This window comes from Rattus rattus, chromosome 3 (genome assembly GCF_011064425.1).
Source record: "Rattus rattus isolate New Zealand chromosome 3, Rrattus_CSIRO_v1, whole genome shotgun sequence".
NCBI classification, from domain to species: domain Eukaryota; kingdom Metazoa; phylum Chordata; class Mammalia; order Rodentia; family Muridae; genus Rattus; species Rattus rattus.
In genome coordinates, this window is record NC_046156.1 from 32,662,910 (window position 1) to 32,683,035 (window position 20,126).

The 20,126-nt window shown below is 40.1% G+C and overlaps 1 protein-coding gene across 3 annotated transcripts in view; it reads right to left on the minus strand.

Moving 5' to 3' along the window:
- The window catches only part of Camk2d (calcium/calmodulin dependent protein kinase II delta), a 264,785-nt gene that overhangs the window by 74,351 nt on the left and 170,308 nt on the right, over positions 1 to 20,126 (minus strand). For all 3 annotated transcript variants that reach the window (XM_032897359.1, XM_032897360.1, XM_032897361.1), the window contains exons 5-6: positions 9,625 to 9,690; positions 5,147 to 5,219 (exon numbers count right to left, since the gene is read on the minus strand). In XM_032897359.1, coding sequence (XP_032753250.1) covers positions 5,147 to 5,219; positions 9,625 to 9,690 — 139 coding nt within the window. The remainder of the gene's footprint in view (positions 1 to 5,146; positions 5,220 to 9,624; positions 9,691 to 20,126) is intronic.

Sequence of the window (20,126 nt, forward strand, 5' to 3'; positions counted from 1 at the left end):
GTTTGTTCTATGTTTCATATGGAGATAAAAGCAATAGCTTTCAGGATGATATAAAGATGTTGAGATTATTAAAATACCTTAAAGGACTATAGCAAGTTATGGAGCCACCCTTAGAACTGGTGGAAATTTGGAATAGAATAAAATATCTCAAGCCCCAGTTTATAAAGGTAGATGTTATCCCAGAAGAAAAGTCCAGTACATGTTGCCATGTTGCTGGATTTCTTAATTTCTCCATCTTTTGGAGCATATCGGTGTGTGTGTGTGTGTGTGTGTGTGTGTGTGTGTGTGTGTGTTTATTCACCTGTACATAAAGAGGACAATATGGAGTACTTTGTTCTATTATGTTCCACTTTTTGTGATGGGGTCTACCACTGAGCACAGAGTGAGTAAGTCCTTGAGATCCTCCGTTCATGCCTCCCCATGTATGATTCCAGGAATGCTGTTACAGGCTTTTATTTGGGCCTTAGGGATCCAGAATCAGTTCTTCATGTTCTGGCAGCAAGCACTTTACCCACTGAGACATCTCCTCTTTTTTTTATATATTGGTTCCTGTGGTGGCTTGAATGAGAATAGCCCTCCCTCCCCAGACTTGTAGATTTGAATATCTGATCAACAAGAAGTGGCACCATTTGAAAGGATTAGGAGGTGTGGCATTATGGGAGAAAGTGTGTCACGGGGTGGGCTTTGAGGTTTCAAAACGCCCATTCCCAGTCCAGAGTCTCTCTCTTCTTGATGCCTACGGATTTGGAGGATGTAAAACTCTGAGCTCTGTGTCCAGCCCCATGTCTGACTGAATGCCACAATGCTCCCTACCATGATAACAATGGATTACACCTTTGTAAAGTAAGCCAGCCCCAATTAAATGCTTCCCTTTATAAGAATTCCTGTAGTCTTGCTATCTCTTTACAGCAATAGAACACTGAGTAAGACAGTATTCACATTCCATTCTGATGGTATAAAATGGTTTGTTTTCATAAAGTAGTCTATTCAGTAGGTACTTGAAGAAACTCTTGAAATAACCAAAAATAATTGCCACCTACATCTAAATAAAATAAGGGAGAATTTAGGAAACGTAATCTTAATCTCAAGTGTTTAATTAGCATTGTCTTTATTATGGAGTTAATCTGGAAAAACGCAATGATCACATGAGCACAAGTCACAAGGATTGTTTGGTACACATGAAATCATCATTTATATGCTAAAACTCAATCACTAATAACATATGTGTCAAATGAGCGATTTACTGTTAACATTTTTATTGTAATAATGTCAACTGATTTCATTGTGACAGATTATTTGATCATTAAATTCCCCTAGATACTGTTTATAGTAAATTTAAAAGTCTTTCAAAAATTCTTTTTCCTTTATTTTAAAATCTCAGTAATCCAAACAGAAGCTAACTATTTTTGCTTTGAGATGTTTTATGCCACATTTTCTTTTGCAGGGAAGGTGAGAGCAAAGGTCCTAGGAATGAATTAGATAGAATTTTGCACAAGCCGAAAGCTTGAAGGCCATGTTCCATTCCTGCACTGGTCAGGCAGTTTTAGCTTCCAGTCCTTCATTTGTTTTATATGAGAGGATTCCTGCTTGTTTGTTTGTTCGTTTGTTTTATAGGAATGAATTCCTGATTTCATGTACTGAGATCAGGGAACTTCCGGGTGACATATACACTTGAGTTTTCAATCTGATATCATGCACAGGCAGGCAGATTCATTAGAGCTCCACACCCCACTCCTGTCTCTTAATGTCTATTGTGAGCATACCTTGCTGAGTTGAGTGAAAGTTGCAGACGTAACTGGAGTGACTGTGCCCACAGCCGCTGCTTCTCAGCAGCCTCACACACCCTAGACACACAGTAAATGACAGAATGTCCCTAATGGATTGGGTTTTCACATACAGTCCTTCTAAGGTAGCTTGAAAAATGTTCTGCAGAAATGATTGTTCTTTAAGCTCTTATCCAAAGACAGTTCTGAGGAAAACAGGACAAACAACTTTGTAACTATTAAAAATTAGAATTCACAATGTAATGTGTCTACTACGCAGAGCTAACAAAAAAATTATTGAATGCTTTCATCGCTCCTGCTCTCTGAAAACTACTTTCTTTCTATTCCAACCATACGTTTTAATAAGGTAGTCATAAACATCTCCAAAATTAAGTATCCGTTTATCTATCTATCTATCTATCTATCTATCTATCTATCTATCTATCTATCTATCTATCATCCATCTATCCATCAATCCAACCTATCTGATATCCTTCTATCTAGTCACCCATTTGCCCTTCATGCATCTGTTTACCTAGCAACATGGTGATTTTTCTCTTCCTTGCTACTCAGAAAAGAGGCCATTATGAGAGCAGCTCTACTAAGGGATACACAGGGCTTTACTTTCATTCAATTGTGTCACGACACTTTCTATTTACCCAACCACACTATCATCTAATCATTACTGTTAGAATCGCTAATCCTATCTAGATATCAATCAACGGCCCCACTTCTGGATACATAAAATACTGTTGGATGGAAAACACATGTCCAGTGAGAACGACCAGGTGGTGTGTATCTCCTCTCTCAATCTGGAGCTGTCTCCTGGTTCTTTTCCCCAGTTTGCCTGCTGTGCCTTAATTTTGATTCTGCATACTTATTATAATTTTATATCTTATAGATCCTAGAGGTTGGCAGTTAATCAAGTATTTGAAATAGTGAGTGTTATTGTATTGTCCTTTTAAGGTATAGTTATCCTTCTTATGGGTAATCTATTAAGATTGATCTTAACTATAAATGTGCCTTATATACATTTATTTTTTTGTTCTAACTTTATCTAAGTTGAAGAAGTATGTTTCAAGCCTTGGCTCCTCTGCTAGACGCTGTGGAGCAAGTCACATAGCTGTTGGTATAGGAGTACCTTAAAATGTACAGCAGCCCTAAAGTACCTTTGACAGTGATAATAAACATATTCCCGCCTATGCTTTTGTTAAATGAACTAAACTACATGCATTCAGTACCTGAATTCTATGTGCACTAACGTGCAAGTCAGGATAAAGAAATACAAACAGAAGGTGTAGGAACTGTGAGGGAAGCTTGCTTTTAAGTCTGGTGATGAAGGCCTTTAGATTGAGTACAATGGTAAATGTGGAACTTCTAGCCGTGCATTATCCATAGAATGCATTCATTTTGCAAAAAAGGCACACAGTGATGCCAGGGGTTTAAACACCTACACATGCATACAGTGCCTTTATTGGACAAGTTGTAATCTATTGTAAAGCTTATTAGTATGATTAGGAAGTGGTCTGCTGACAAGCACTGAGAAGCAGACTCTGTAAGTCTGTCCAAGTCATCAACTTGATAAAACTGGGTAGGCGGTTCCAGAGACTACAGTAAGTGCTCTCAGAAGTCTGTCTCCAGCCTTCCTGAAGATCAGACAGATAGGAGGAGAAACCAGGGTACATGGCACCCCAGTTCTTGTAGTAAAACTTGCCTGGATTTTTTTATTACTGAGCATAGACTATGTCAGAAAACTCTTTCTTTCATGGTCAGTATTCCAGGCCACTGACTTTAATTTTCAAGTTCCAGTTTAGGTAGGGCTTAGCTAAGTCTGTACACATAACAGCAAACCCATGTCCGGATCCCGTAACATATGCCATAAAATCAAGGGAAGAGAACGCCCACTTGCTATGTTAGGCTTCAGAACACACATGTGGTCACATCAGTGCAGTCAAAGGCTTCATGTGTGTGTTAGAGTACCTGATAAAACAGCATGAACAGCATGACTGCCCAAGCCCCCAGATGAGTAAGTCCAGTGGATGCTGACAGGGAACAAAAACAGGGCTTCTGACTGCTCACTCTCATGGCCGCTAATGAAGTTTTGACCTGGTTGGCTGGATAGGACTTTTCAAAGGTACATACATTGCTTTTCTTTACCCTAATAGGTATATGTCGTCAGTGTTAGAAAGTGTGTGATACTCTATCCTGACTCACCCACAGAAAATGCCCTCAACTGTAGCTTTGCTTGGTATACCTCAAAATCCCAGAATCAACTGAAAATAAAAAAGATTCTGGAAAACAAAGTCAATGTTCTGGTAAAAATCACACCTGTGCATAATAACACGGGGTATGTTGATGCATATTTTCATTGAATATTAAGTAAAATTACAGATTTGCAACTTATGACAGTGTCAGAAGTAAGTGTGTGTGTGTGTGTGTGTGTGTGTGTGTGTGTGTGTGTGTCCATGTGTGTGTGGGGGGCGGTGTTCCAGGTCCCTTTGCTGAACACTACACTGCCACTGTCTGTCCTGGTGCCTGGACAGGCTGGCCTTGCAAACAAAGAACCCAAACTACAACACCCTGTGCAGTGCATCAGCTTCCCTCCCGCACCCTGTGGCTTTATTTCATTTACTGTCTTAGGCGTCATTATTTCTCAAAAATACCAGAAGTAAACCTAAAATGGTGAGCAGATTGGAAGAGAAAATTAGTGGAAATCTCCCCTAGCCTGTCTCATTCCAAATGACCTAAAGCCTTCTTGTTCTCAGTGGTAACGGAGTAAACTCCTAACAAGTTAGTGGGCTCCCGCTGAAAAAACATAGACCTGTGTTTTATATGCTTGATCCGATACAATCTTTTTCCTTCTTTATTTTTAGGAGATCTTACTATCTTGGCCCTCAGAAATGCAAATAAAAGAATCAAGAAGCCTACATCCCTAGAATTCCAAGAATCAATGGCAGGGAATGGAGTTCAGAATTCAAAATGGCACTTAATCACGGAACCTAAGCTATGTTTATAGTTTTCAAAATTATTTATATAATGGTAGGTGTCCAGTATAAATGTAAAATATCATGTTTGATCAACGTGTAGAGGAAATCGTAAATCTTAAATTCTATGCCCATTCCATGGGGTATGGAAATAAAGCAAGTTATTTGTTGTTAATGTTAGGGAACTATTTCTTTCCAAAAGGCAGGGACTTATCAGTCTTGAGGATATGTTAGGAGGTGAACTGAGGCTGTGGTAGGCGGGAGCACTTCATTCATGTGTTGGACCACGTCCACACAACTGTGTTGCTTGAATGATTGCCTTCCTGGGCATAACTGCAGCTGAACAGTCACTAGAAACTGTGTGACTCTTTCTTCATCCTTTCCAATAGCTTTACTCACCTTCAGGTCCCGATGGACTACGCCCATCTGATGGCAGTGTAGCACAGCCTCCAGGATCTGCTGAATGCAATGACTGCATGCAAACACCAGGGGGCGTGTGTTAGTTCCCAAGCTTACACTCACTGTCTGTATACCCTCAGAGAGACCGGGTTAAAGAGCAAAGCTAGTGGACAACTAGTGCTGTGTTTTAGCTCCTTCAGTCATAGAAACACATTGCTCAAGGAGAGTGACTACTACCTCGGAACAGTGAGGATATGACTGGCTGTGAGCCATGATGTGGACAATATCATTTTGTTCTGGAGCTCATTTCCTGGTTATAAATTCTTCCAGGAAGTGAACAGGAACAGGAATGTTATCTCTGTAGTTGGGGTCTGTTATCACTTCATACACATAAACTCTTTGCCAATCCTTTCCCATTTTTCAAGTATGGTTCTAAAATTCCCGTTAGCACACAAGGCACCATTAGGTTTAAATGAGGATGCATAATGATTTTGTTTTTGACCATTGTGACCTTCTTGTGCTGCGTGTAGTCTGGCAGGCAGTCGTTACCCTTTGCCTAGGGTTCGTCAGGCTCAAGTGAGCAATGTGCAGCCAGTCGTCCTGCTTCAGCAACCCATGGTCTCAGAACAGAAGTGGTGTTTAAATCTACAGGCGGACATACATCACAGGCCAAGTTCATTCCAGGCCAATGCTGGACAGTTCGGGAAAGCCTGCCCTCAAACCGACTGTGGTAATTTATTGCTTGGAAACGTAGCGTGTTGGATTGACGTGGTTCTTCCCTTCCTGCTATGATGTATATGTAGCCTGTAGACGAGCAAACTGAAGAGGCATCATGCATTGTTCATTAGTCACGTCAAGAGGGAGTTGGAAAGGCATTTTAAACACCATTTTAAATACCCCCCGACCTCTGCCCTCTCCCCAGAAGAATAAAACCAAAGAAACTTCTTTGATTCACATTTATGGACTCCATATACTGACCTTCAGGTCCCTGTGAACTATGCCATTTAGGTGACAATGATTTACACTCTCTAGAATCTGTTGTATACAATGACTGCAAAGATACAAGGGCAGAATGGAAGGGAGAACATTTTAAAGGCACATAATCACATCGGATACAAAATAAAACGAAGGTTCCAACAAAATGAAACAAAACAAATGAAAAAAATTATATTCATTCACACTTTTCTTAGCTTTACGCCAGCATTAAATAACGTTGAATAAAGCTAATTCTGATTTTTTACTAAAATGACATCCAACACAGAGTTTGTGACATATTCAGACAAAACAATTTAAGCTGTGCTTCCTCTTGTGGGTCTACAAATTAAATCATATGTGAGAGAAGTTCAGGTTCATATTCAGAAAGAAAATTTGAAGGCTTAGTTCCCAAAATGGTCTGGGAAGGTTATCTGGAGACGTCAAATTTCCATGTTTGTCATACACAATCTAAACTGTTTAAGATCTGAGGTCACAAGTAAACAGGTTTAAATGAGAGGGTAAACACAGATGAAGTGGTGGGTGGAACAAGGATTTAAAAAAAAAAAAAAGAGGAAGGACACACGTACCAGTGGTTTAGAAGGGGTGCTTCCTGCACAACACAGGGATCAGAAAATGAATGCGAGCTCCAAGAGGAGGCAGGGATCAAGAGTTGACCCCGGACATAAAGTAACGCCTCTCACTGTAAGAAGACTCTGGGGAGGGTCCAAGGAGCTTGCAAGTAAGTTTAAGGTCCTCTGGGGACTGGTAATTGTTAAATCGATTTCCCCATACTTTAGTGAAAGACTTATTTTACTTATTACCATGTTAAAAGGCACTAACGATGCTATTCTTATTAGAAGCTTCTGATATCAATTCTGATAATTAAATTAGAGGAAATCTTTTGCCTGGCAGTCACAAGTCCCCAATAAAGCTGTCACCCGACACACAATAGTGCAGAACACACCACACTGACAACTCTTTGTACACATTGACTGTGCGGTTCAAACCCAAGTACAAGCAAAGAAGCATTTGCTAAAAGCTCACAACCTGATAACATTTTCAGCTCGTTGTTTGTAACATGATGACATTCTACAGGAAACTACTGAACTGGATAAAAGCAATCACGGTCTCACTTTTAACAATACAAAGATCAAAACACCCATGATGATTGTGATTCTTTGGCTCCAAATTGGTTGGTAGGGCCACTAAAGCAGCCCCACTGGACTGTGTCAAAGTGCATAGATTATTTAATTATTATTCGTTATTTTTATCGGTGTGGTTCTTTTGTCTCAATGGGAACACCACACTCTGTCTTTAAAATATCTCTGTTTAATTTAACCCTAAAATCAACATACTTGGCCTATGACAAGAATTAAAAAAATTAATATGAAATTAACCATACCATTTTTTATTAGCAAGGAGAGGTTTCATGCCTAAGTTCTTGAGGGTTAAAGTAAACAAAGTTTTTAAAGATTGTGAGAAGACAGCCTCTTCATGGTCCTATCTAGCAGTAGAATTATTCTTAATTTCATGTGGGATACTTACCCTAAATTTTTTTAAAAAAAAAATCTTTATTTATTATATACATTGTAGCTGTCTTCAGACACACCAGAAAAGGGCATCAGATCTCATTACAGATGGTTGTGAGCCACCATGTGGTTGCTGGGATTTGAACTCAGGACCTTTGGAAGAGCAGTCGGTGCTCTTAACCACTGAGCCATCTCTCCAGCCCTACTTACCCTAAATTTTTTTCTAGAATTAGTTTCCCAACTATTACTGGCATACATATGAAGTGGCAAAATCTGTGGGATTTGTCCTGTTTTCTACACTGCATGCCAGCATTTAAAATAGTCTCTGATTCCTTTCAACCACAAGTTTTCAAAAAACATGTTTATCAAAACTTAAAAAGGTATAATAGATTAAATTTCCTCTCCATTTTTTTTACTTTTTAAATTTATTTACTTTATCTTATGTGGTTGAGTGTCTGTGTGCATGTGGGTATGTGCTCATGAGGATTTGGTGCTCACAGAAGTCAGAGGACGGCATCTGATCCCCTGTAACTGCAGTCACTGTAGTTAAAGTAGCTGTGAGCCACTATGTGGGTTGTGGGAAATAAGCCTGGGACTTATACAAGAGCAACCAGTGCTCTTAACTCTACAACTGTCTCTCCAGCCCCTAACTTACCGTCTTCACTGATATTGTGATTAAAACATTGCCCACCCTTAACAAATGGGCAAACAGCTGTTTCAAAACTGTTCTAGGTCCCTTTCCTGGGAGCAAATGTGATGATTTTAAAAGTAAGGATTTACTCATCGTACCACAGGCCAGACAGAATTTGCCTCTCACAACAAAATGTCCATTACAGATTACACTGTAGTCAGATACAGTCAAATGTACAGAACACCATAAACACTAGGATCAGGCCAAGAAAATGTAGTGGCATAAAACCAAGAAAAGATAGAAACTGAAAGCTGGGCTCTTTGAAAAGTAATTTTTTCTACTCCTTCCCCTCCCCCTTTTTTTATTAATTTCAGGCCGTGTTTCAACTCTGTAGCACAGCCTGGAATTCTTGCCCTTCTGGCCTCCACCTCTAAGAGGCTGGATGTATAGGCAGGCACCACACTTAGGTGAAAGGTGAGCTTTTACACAGCCTGTGTTACTCTGGAGGAATTTCAACATCAGCTGAGTGCCACTGAGGGTCGCTATAGGCTACACCTTTGAGCAGCCTGGAGAGGGGTAGAGATGGGGGCAGATGGCCAATGATTTAACTTTCAAACAATTATGTTGAGTTCATTGCTCCTCATCAGATTTTTCACCACAAGTGAAAATTATAGAATATAGAAGCAGAATGAACACCATCAAGTCTAAGTAGGTCAAGGTAAGTAGATTAATACCCCCTCTTTTTTCTCCAAAAGGATCTTTGAGTTGCCTAGGAAATCTAAAATTAGATAAAATGCTAGCCCTCTGTGAAATTTCCATGAGCCTCTTGCTAACTCACAAAACTGGGGAGTTACTTGTGAACCCTCAGAAATAGTAAAGTAAATGCTTTTCACATCTGCCTTTCATCAGTTATAACGAGATGTCCAAAGTGCTACGTGCCAATAGTAACACTATAATGGGGCCACTGAGGCCTTCTACGGTCTGGTCCTCCTTGCTGACTAGACACATGTGGTCCTGCAGCAGAGCCTCCTGTCATGAGAGCAGTGCTCTGCTCCACTGTTATAACAGCCATGGTGGCGAGTAAGCCTTCAACATGGCTCACTCGGGTGGAAATCTACTGAAAGTAAGACAGAGTTTTTCTTTTCTCTAAAAGTCATTCTGGAGCTCTGTGAAGAGAGAAACTTCCCTGATGAAAGACTTATCGTAAAGAGAAGTCCAAGAGGGTCGTGTGAGACTTGCAAACAATGGGCTGAAACTGTACTGAAACTGACACACATGTCCATAGAGTAAGTGTCACCGGTGAGAAGGATGAGTCTTCGTCTTGCTCAGGGCAAGTCACTTACCTGGCATCAGCCTCACTGTAATATTCTCTTGCCACTATGTCTTCAAAGAGTTCGCCACCAGTAACTCTGTGAATAAAAGAGGGACACGTTTAAAAACGACAGAAGGAATTAGGTATCAGAGAGTTTGAGGTGTTCATGTGGACTTCTTTCCCTCATTCTGTTTCTCAATAATAAGTTAAACAAACACAACTGTTTTGAGACATTATGACGTTTAGTTTCTTAGCACTCGGATTTATATTATCAATAGAACCAAAGGTCACAAATTTTCCATATATAATAAATACACACAGCAAAACCTTCTACATGAAATGGTTTCTAAGGAAGTCATCATTTTAGTTTTATAGATATTGATTGAGGTCTGACAAAATATGGCATAGATTAGCAACATTTTATAAATAAAGATATGCACATAGACGCTAACTAGGTAGGTTAGAAGTAGTTCTGAAGTCTGTTATGTTTCTCTGTATCTCTTCAATTTTGTGTGTCTATCCTTAACATGTAATTTTTCCTTTGGAAAGAAGCACAAAGATATAATTTTCTAAAAAGCGTGAGGTCATATAACATTGATAAATAAACCATATTTCTCATATTAAATCAAGGCCATTTCTTAATATTGGAAATATTTCTTCCTCTTTAATATAGCTAACAGTTATTATATATAGATATATATATATATTATATATATATAATATAGTTATATATATATATATTGTTTTCTCTAAATGAAGCCATATTACCCTTTCAGTGCCATACATGACAAATGTGTACCAAAAGAAAGACTGGAAGCTAGAGTAAAATTTGCTATCTTAAAGGGAATCTGTTCCCATACTCATATTATTGTTTAATAGAGTACAAAATTAAGCTATTGCATTTTTGAAAAATTTTAGTTAGCTATGTAAAATTTCATAATGCCACAAATTAAATCAGTTCCATGAATAAACTGTTAGATTAATTAAACAATTTAGACGTTTGTGAATAAAATAGTGCCAGGGTTCTGCTATGATCTGAAGCATATCAATTATAGATTTGAATCATTAATTACTGTTTATGAAGCTCAGAAATATTACAACTTTCAGGGAAAAGAATAATTTACTGCTCAAAATAGGATGCTCCGTGCATAAAAATGACAAATATTTGCTTCTTGTATTATTTAGGGTGATTGAATCATGCTGTACTCCTCAGAATTAATTATCCTTTTGTTTCTAGTTTATATGAGTTTACACATATAATGATCACAAGTAATTCCATCTTGAGTGAAATATTTGTAAACTTTCATGAATAATACTGCCCTGATTCAAGGTTAGGGAGCTGATACAGTTCAGGATGGGGTTCCAGAAGGTAAAATACAGCCACAGTGGTCCTAAGAGCCGACTTGGGAGATCAGAATTGGTTCCCCATGTGGTAGAGGAAAGACATCAGTCTTCGGCTGATGTTGAAAAAGAGGAAGCAACATCAGGACCCAGCTACATGCAGGAAAGAGGCAATCTTCTTAAAGCAGGACCAGAATCCTCCCCACTAGTAAGAAGTTAAGTCCCCTTCATGTGTTAAGTGCAAAGCTGAAAGGTGAATCTCATGGGCTCACCCCAACAAACGTGAAATAATTACCACAAATCAAGCTTCTGTTCACTGGGTTTGTTTTGTCCCCTTGTGTCTGGTGTTCTTTCATGTAGTGACCACAGCAGAAGTTTGAGGGCGGCAGCTGTGAGTAGGACAACACTCATCCGTCCGCATGGCACCCAGCACACTGCCTTCCACACTGCTCAGCTGTGAACGCAGACGTTCACTGCCACTTCCCTGTGTGCGGTGGATTAAAATGTCTTTTCCCTTTCACACAGAGAGCTCCAATGTGACCACATTTAGAGGTGGGGACCTGTGAAGTGGCATGAGGGCAGGGCCCTTTAAATGAAGTCACAGAGTTCTCTCTCCCCCCTTCCCTGCCTATGAAGTTGTAATAAAAGTCAACCCTGTGCAATCCGAAGGGGGGCCAGTGTCAGAGCCGGGCCAGGGTAGCCCCTGATCTCAGACTCTCAAAATGACATTTGTGTGACATTGTTTATATGTTAAGAAGGGGAAAAAAGCCAAGTAATGGAGACTAAGGCTTTTTCTAAAGAAACTCCTAAAGAAAAAGGTCACCTACTTTCTTTAGTTTGTTTCTCCTTTGTGTAGAACTTGGAAAGAGCATGTCTCTGGAAGTGCACAGGATCCTCTGAGTGGCTGGGAAAAATATTTATGGTTAAGGAGCTCACTCAGTGTCCTTTAATCTCCTGATTAAGGTCTGACCATTGGACTGTGAGAACAGTCACTGGTCAGACTGAAGCTCCAGAGAGTGGCGGCAGTACCTTCTGTGTCCATGTGGTAACCAGTGTGGCAATCCCATCTAACCCCAGTTACCTCAACAATGCCCCAGAAAACTCCGAAGAACCATTGAGCAAAAGGGGAAAAATGTGAAGGGACTCAATCTCAAAGGTAAGATAACACGATCATGACTACACTGGCATGAGAATCTTTTAGGCAGAGTGCGGAGAGGAGGGAGACTGTATTTTCAGTGCCTGGCTAGCCCTCAAAGGGGGCTTAATAACCATTTACTGTAAGTTACAGAATACAGAGATCAATGGGCAGAAATCAGTACCTTTTCCATGTAGCAGCAATGAATATGGTAAGAATGAAATCAGGAAAACAATCCCAGCCAGAGGAGCCTTACTCTCTGAAAAGTCTATTCAATCAACAAAGAACAAAAACTACGGACAACCATTCCCAACTTCCTAAGCAGAGAGATTAAAGGCTTCTATATTGAAAACTACAAAGCACTTAAGAAAGCAATTGATGAGGACACTAAAAGATGGAAAGACAACCCAAGTGTGTGGGTTGGAGGAATTAACATTGTGAAGACAGTTATGATACCCAAAGTTACCTATGGATTAAGTGAGATCCCCATCGGAATTGCAGTAAAACTCCCCATAGCAAGAGACAAAACAACCCTACCACTCACGAGGAACCTCAAAAAAACCTCAAATACAAAACAATAAATGTGAGTGACAAAGCAATGTACGATGTATCACAACATCCAATTTCAAATTATACAACAAAACCACAGTGACAAAAATATCAGGATACCGGCATAAATAAAAACATGCAGATCAGAGAAGGAAATAGAATGCTTGGACACAAGCTCACATATCTGCAGTCTGCTAACTGTTGGTGAAAGGACCAAACCATACCTTAGACCAGAGAGAGCCCTTCACTAGATTAGAAAGTTGAGATCTCCACCTCTTTATTGGCATAAAAATAAACGCAAACAAAATGGGGAAAAAGACCTAATGTTAGACCTGAAACTTTGAATCTAGTAGGAGAAGCACTTTCAACTTTCAGCATAAGAGGCTAGAAGCTAACATAATAATAGCAGGAATTGACAAATGGAATTGTTATCAAATTAAAAAGCTTCCACACAGCAAAAGTACTATAATGAAGAGGTAGCCTACCGCATGGGAGAAAACTAGTCAACTGACTAGGAATCAATATTCAGAATATATAAAATTAAACACCCAAAGCACAAATAATCCAATCAATAAATGAACAAATGAATTGAACAAAGACATCTCAAAAGAAGTGGAAGGGCCAATAAATACATTTTATATACTTTACACATTTAAATACATTTATATACATTTATCAGCTTAAGTACCACTGGCCATGAAGGAAATGTGCATCAAGTTACACTGCGGACCGTGGAGCTGTTTCAGTGGCTCAGTTGAGACAGTGTCTCCCTTGCAAGCATGCGGAAAAGATTTCCATCCCCAGAATCCATTTGTATTGTCAGGGCTTGGGAGATCCAGTCAGGCAAGTGAAGGATGGGCTTGAATGGCAGTGGATTAATTAAACAGTGAATTAATTAAACTGCGTTGGCCCCTGGCGGGTCACATGCACACTGAACCTGCCCAAGAGTTCTCTGGATTTGAGAAGAAAAGACTAATTTTGATGTGCCTTGACTAGCTCAATGTCTGGACACATCTAAACCATCCCATGACTACCGCATTCTTTCCTCATGTATTCCTGGCTTAACACCTTCTAAATCTGTATTTTATCTTTGCTGCCCTTTTACCTTCTGGGCAGCTCCCCCAGAGGGCAGCATTCCCTTTCCACCTACCTTGTTGGATGCTTTCTGTCCTGTAGCTCTTAAATCTGATCCTTCTCCCTCCAAGTCATAAGAGATTCCCCCTCTCCCTCTCTCTCTCTTGGTCCCCTGTCTACACAATTTAAAAGTCCCACGCCATCTTTGTGCCCAGCCATTGGCTGCGTGGCAACTCTTTAGTATTAATCAAAGGCAGCTGAGGCCAAGGACCTTCAGGTCTGGAAGTAAAGCTTTTGGGAGCCAATATAAGACAAAGCATTAGAACCAAGTCCCAACACTGGCCTATTTTCTGAGCCCTGAGCCACTTGAGTTTGACTTCTATAAGCATTCAGGCCTGCACTGCACATGTGTGCACATATACATACACACCTACATTAAAATTCCTTCTCATTCTGGTCAGAATGGTTAGCATTAAAAAAGGAAAATCAGTCTAGCTACTATGGAAATCAGTATAAAAAGCTCCTCAGAATGTGAAAAACAGAACTATCGGATAATCTAGCTAGGTCACTCTTGGATATATACACGAAAGAATAAAACCCACCTGCATTTGGTGCTACCATGCTCACATTAGAGAAGATAGGGAAAAAGCCTAAATGTTCATCAAGAGATGAAAAACAACAAGAACAAAAAGCCACAAGCATGCATGTACACACACATGTACACACACATACACACATACACACACACCCACATGCACACACATACACATACATATCTGCATGCACACTGAAACACACACAGATATATTTGAAAACACATATACACATGATCAAGTATTATTCAGCCATAAAGAAAAAAACAGAATTATGTGATTTGAAGGAAAATGGATAGGAGTGGAGATCATCTTAAGCAAAAAAAGGCAAGAACCAGGCAAGTATTTCATGTTTTCTTTCAAAGTTCAGCGATGAATAAGTCATTTCTGAATATAAATGCAAAAATTACTCATTCTATTCAATACAGGATACATTTTCAGATTAGAGATTGAGATGAGAAAAACATGTGTTATGATGCTGGAAGGAAAATCAGTTGCTTATATTTCATTTCTTAATGAAAGGAACACATGCCTCTTTTAACATAACCAAACACAAATAGAATATTTTTATGTTCAGTGACTCTTTGAAACCTGGCCTACTTTGTGTGTTGACAAAGTCTCAAAGTTCTCAGTCAGCATTCAGAATTTGCGCACATACCTTGTTATGTCTCTGAGACAGAACCAGGTGTGTCACCTGCACTGTACCAGCTGCAGTAGCAGGTATAGAGTCCCACACAAGCCAAGTGGGAAGGAATTGAACACAGTTCCAGCTTCTCCACCAATACTTTTTCCAAGTAAGATCATCTATGCGCATATGCTATTTAATAACTGAATGGCTGGTATTGTGTGGTGCTTCAGAATAGCAGATAACCCGAGCTTGTCCAGATAAGCTGCTCTTCATGGATGCCATGTAAAGTGGTGGAAATAAGAAAGGCTCCAGAGACAGGGATAGGGGCACACGCCACCCTGGCGGAGGATCTGAGTTCAGTTTCCGGAGCCTATGTCCGTGAATTCATGGCCACTTAGAAGTCTATCTCCGGGGAAATCGATATCTCCAGCCATTGAGGGCACTTGCATTCTGGTATATGGCCACACACAGATGCACATATGCATCATTAAAACTAATAAAATACACTTTTCTAAGGGCCACAGGCCCTTTAATAGATGGTCCAAGGGCTCTCTTTTACTGATCTTTTTTTGTATGGGGGCGTGTGCTGAGTCATGCTAAGAATTACAGTGGACACGATCTAATTAAGAGACAGGCTATTAGAGTTGTTCTATTCAAACATCCAGCATAGTCCAGGAAAGAGTCTACAAGATGAGGGGCTAGATGATGGGAAATCACAATGAAACTATACTCGTGGGCCTCATTCCTCTTGAGGTTGTTGATTAAGAAGGGATGTTAAATGGGAAGGATACTTAATACTGCTTTCCCACCTGATGTTACTCAAGGACTCTCCTGTCACTGCTTCCCAGTGCTCTGATTACAAGCATGCACACAGGTGTGCACAGGCACACCCACAGCTATGCATGCAGCCATGCACACAGCCATGCACACAGGTGTACACAGGCATACCCACAGCTATGCACACAGTTGTGCACACAGCCATGCACATAGGTGTACACACAGCCATGCACCCAGGTATGCACAGGTGTGCACACAGTCATGCACACAGTTGTGCAGCACAGCCATGCACACAGGTGTGCACACAGTCACGCACACAGGTGTGCACACAGCCATCCACACGTATTCCTAACCCACACTTTTTCATTTCATTCTGATTTATTTCTGATCACTTTTGCATCCTCCTTCAGATCTAAAACCCATACCAATTCTTTTTTTTTATTTCAAGTTCTTTCATAAACATATGGAAAATTACCACCAAGAGTTCACTTTCTTAAAGTTGTTTTTCTGACTCTGCCAAATAAACAGATGGAAACTGTGACTGTTCACCACAATTAAGCGTGCACGGAGGAAAACAAAAGAGAAATGGCTTATTTTTCTATTAATAAGACTGACCTTTTATAAAGCTCATTTACTATTTATTATGTGTGTATTTCTGTGTGTATGTGCATGTGCATGAAGGTGCCCAAGGAGCCCAGAAGAGGGAATCACATTCCCTAGAGCTGGAGTTGCACGCAGTTGTGGGCAATTTAATGCGGATATTGGGATTTGAACAGCAGTTATCTGCAGGAGCAAGTGCTCATAACCGTTGAGCCATTTTTACACTCCCATGAATGAGCTTCCCATACATCAGCACATTTGCCAACTCATTCATTCATTCATTCTGCCTGTCTGTCTGTCTGTCTTTCATCTATCATCTATGCATCATATGAGAGGTTTAATAAAATACTTTCCTAAATGACTGAATGTCTAATTAAGTGCTCAGACAATGTTATTGAAGGATACGTGTCAATGCTTGCTTCTATAGCTGGGGTATAGCTCACTGTAGAGCACTGGCCTGTGTACCTGAGGTCCTGGATTCAATCTGCAGCATTGTAAAACAGCAAACACAAACATATAAAAAAACTAAAGGAACATTTCCTGAAGGCACTCGATAGACTAGAGTGAGGGCATTTAAAACAAATGTGATACAAATCAAAATCACAGTGAGATAGTTAGGGTGGCTATCATTAATTAAACTAGTTACAAGGCTATCAAAGATGTTAAATCCGCATCTTGTACATTGTTAGTGAGAATGAAAGATCATACAACCAATGTAGAAAGCAGTAGTGGCAGTGATTAAAGTGATTAAAGTAATTTTACCACATGATCTAGTTTAGACCCCCGAAAGTACTGATAATAGGGTCTCAAGGAAATACATATAAACATAATCCCATAGCAACAACACTGGTAATGCTAGAACAACGAAAGTGCCCATTAACAAATGAAGAGGCAAACAAAATGTGTTAAATGCATACAAAGGAATATTATTCAACCTTAAAAAGAAATTCTGACACATGCTACAACACATATAAACCTGAGACCTTGATAGTGAAACAACCTTTTAAGGAAAAAAAAAAAAACGCGTACTCTATGAGGAACTTACATGAAGTACCTGTAATAATAACATCATAAAGACAAAAAAAAAATAGTGACTGGTTGGTTGGAGGAGAAGGTAAGGAGTCATGAAGTAGTGGATAAGCAGTTTCAGTTGTTAAGATGGAAAGAGTTCTGGAGAAGCAGCGTGGTGATGTGAACGCCAGGTAAACCGTAGACCTCAAAGTGATTACAATGATAAATGTTACACATGTTACAATGATAAATACACATGTATTTTACTCTCAGAAAACAAAATTGAGTGAAGACACAGCCAGTGTTTGAGGACAGCATGGACGATGGACACTGGAGTGGAAAACTATAGCACACAGTGCAACTGACAGCAAATAGAACGTGTCATTCCTGTTTCACTTTGTGGGTTCCATAGGTGTTTAGAAAACTATCCATTCGATAATCTAGAAGGATAACTATTAGTTACACATCAACCGGTTGTTAAGGCAGATTTTCTTTTCATTTTATCTTTCTTCTTACTCTTAGGCATTATGGTCCAGTAGAAAATAAAATGGAATGTGAATCCCCTAAGAATTGGAGCAGGGGCTGACTCTGTGCCTCCTTTCGGATCATTTTCCATAGCTGGGCTGCCTTGTTTGTCCACAGTAGGAGATGCACCCAGTCCTGCTGTGACTTGATATGCCAGGGAAGGTTGCTACGGAGAGGGCTTACCTTTCAGAGTAAAAGCAGAAGGTGGCATGGGGAGGGGTCTTGAGGGTGGGACTGGGAGAGAAGGAGGGAGCAGGCTGCAATCAGGATGTAAAAATAAATAAATTAATTAAGGGATAAAAGAAAGAAAATGAAATGGAATGAACATCCTGGCTTACTCTGTGGTGTCACGTGAGGTTATAATTTTACTAGGCTATGTTTGACTTGCTCCTAAATGAAAGGAGAATAGATATGAATTCTACTCATTCACGGCCACTAGGAAATGGTTGCCAATTTGTGTTCTAAAACAGAGGGCTCTCACCGAACTGGTTATACCTTTTACACCAAGCTATACTAAAAACCATTTAAGGTACAGAAACACCAACAGGTTAACACAGGACTCCATCCATTTTAAATAGAGGTCCACTAATAGGCCAGTGAGATGGCACAGTTGATAAAGGCATTTGTTATCAAATCTGATGGTCTGAGTTCAGTCACTGGAACACACATGCCAGGAGAGGACCATCCTTCACAAGTTGTCCTCTGACTTCCATGAGTGTCATGACATGTATGGTACACATACATTTAAAAAAGTAGAGTTCCATGAATAATTTAGTTCTCAGTGTTCCCAACTCATCGAGATATAACTAACCTGACACCAGAATTCCTCGATGTCCCCAAAGATTCTCATTGAAACAGCCAAAGTGTTCTCTCTCTGGGAACACTGAATTTGAAAATCAACGGTGTTAATTTAGGGGAGTTGGGTCAGTCAATAACATGCATGGCACAGGAGCATGAGGACAAGGGATCGATCCCCGACCCTCATGTGGAAACATAATGGAAAAGGAAGAGCAGGGGAGGCTTTCCTGTGCTGTATGTGACACATCTGTGGCCTGTGAGCCATTCATAGACTCCTTCATGGAAATCTTAAGAATTGAAGTTAGGACTCTTACAAGCATTGACCACCAGGGAGCCCATCTCTTCCCGAAGTATATCTCAAGGTACATCACTTTTGGACAACTTTTTTGACAATGTACCCAGAGATCACTTCCTAGGCTCCCTGTGAATAACTGTATAACCTCCTCTTAGCTCAACTTACACAAATCCTGCTGGGCACATGAACAGGGATGAAATAATACAGAAATGCACACCATTTTGAAAGAAGACCAAGCAGCTGAGAGAGAAGCAAATGTATGTTATTCAGTAAAATTTAAAACCACATCAATAAACACTGACAATCCATCCAAGGCGCCATGCTCCCTTTGGTCTCTTAGATATCGAGCCCCTGAAATGGAAGCTGTTCTCTCACTCAAATGAGGGAGGCACTCCTGTCGAGGCAAGTGATCTGGTGAGGAGTCTGGTACAGTCTCGGCTCTGAATTGGACAACAATAATCTTCCATTGAAAAGGCGAGGCAACATGAGATCGAATGGAGCTGGGAAGTTGGCTCTTTGGAAAAGGACTTGCTTAGCAAGGACAAGGACATGAGTGTGAATCTCCAGCACCCACAAAAAATGTGAGTAGAAGTATGTATGTGTAACCCGAGGACTGTGGGGTGGAGGCAGGAGGATCTCTGGGACTTGAAGGCTGGTCAGTGTAAACAAAATAGTGAACTCCCAGCTCTAAGTCCATTGAGAAGGCTTGTCTCAAGAAGTAAGGTGAAGACATTGAAGAAAAATCCCAACATCAACCTTTGGCCTTCAAACAACAGTGTAAGTGTACACACACACACACACACACACACACACACACACACACACACACACACACTCCTAAATCTTACTCGTAAAGTAATTCTAATCCTATTATGGTCAAAGCTCCTAAATCATATCTGTTTATGAGTTTGGCCATGCTAACAGATGGGCTTAAAGAACTGAATTATAAATTCTGTATGAAACATAGGGTGGCCGAAAAAATAACAAACGTAAATGTTTCTGAGGAACATAATGTAAAGCACAGATCTGTTTCTGATATCAGAATCCTTAAGGGCCTAGCAACTCTGAGATTAGACATTCATCCTGTTTATGAGGAAGCGCATACAAATATAAGCAAATGTGTCACAAGCAGCACTCATCCTTTTGACATGAAGGATAAGAAATGAGCACCAATGAGCCTCTTGGGTCTCCCCTTGCCTGGAAAGGC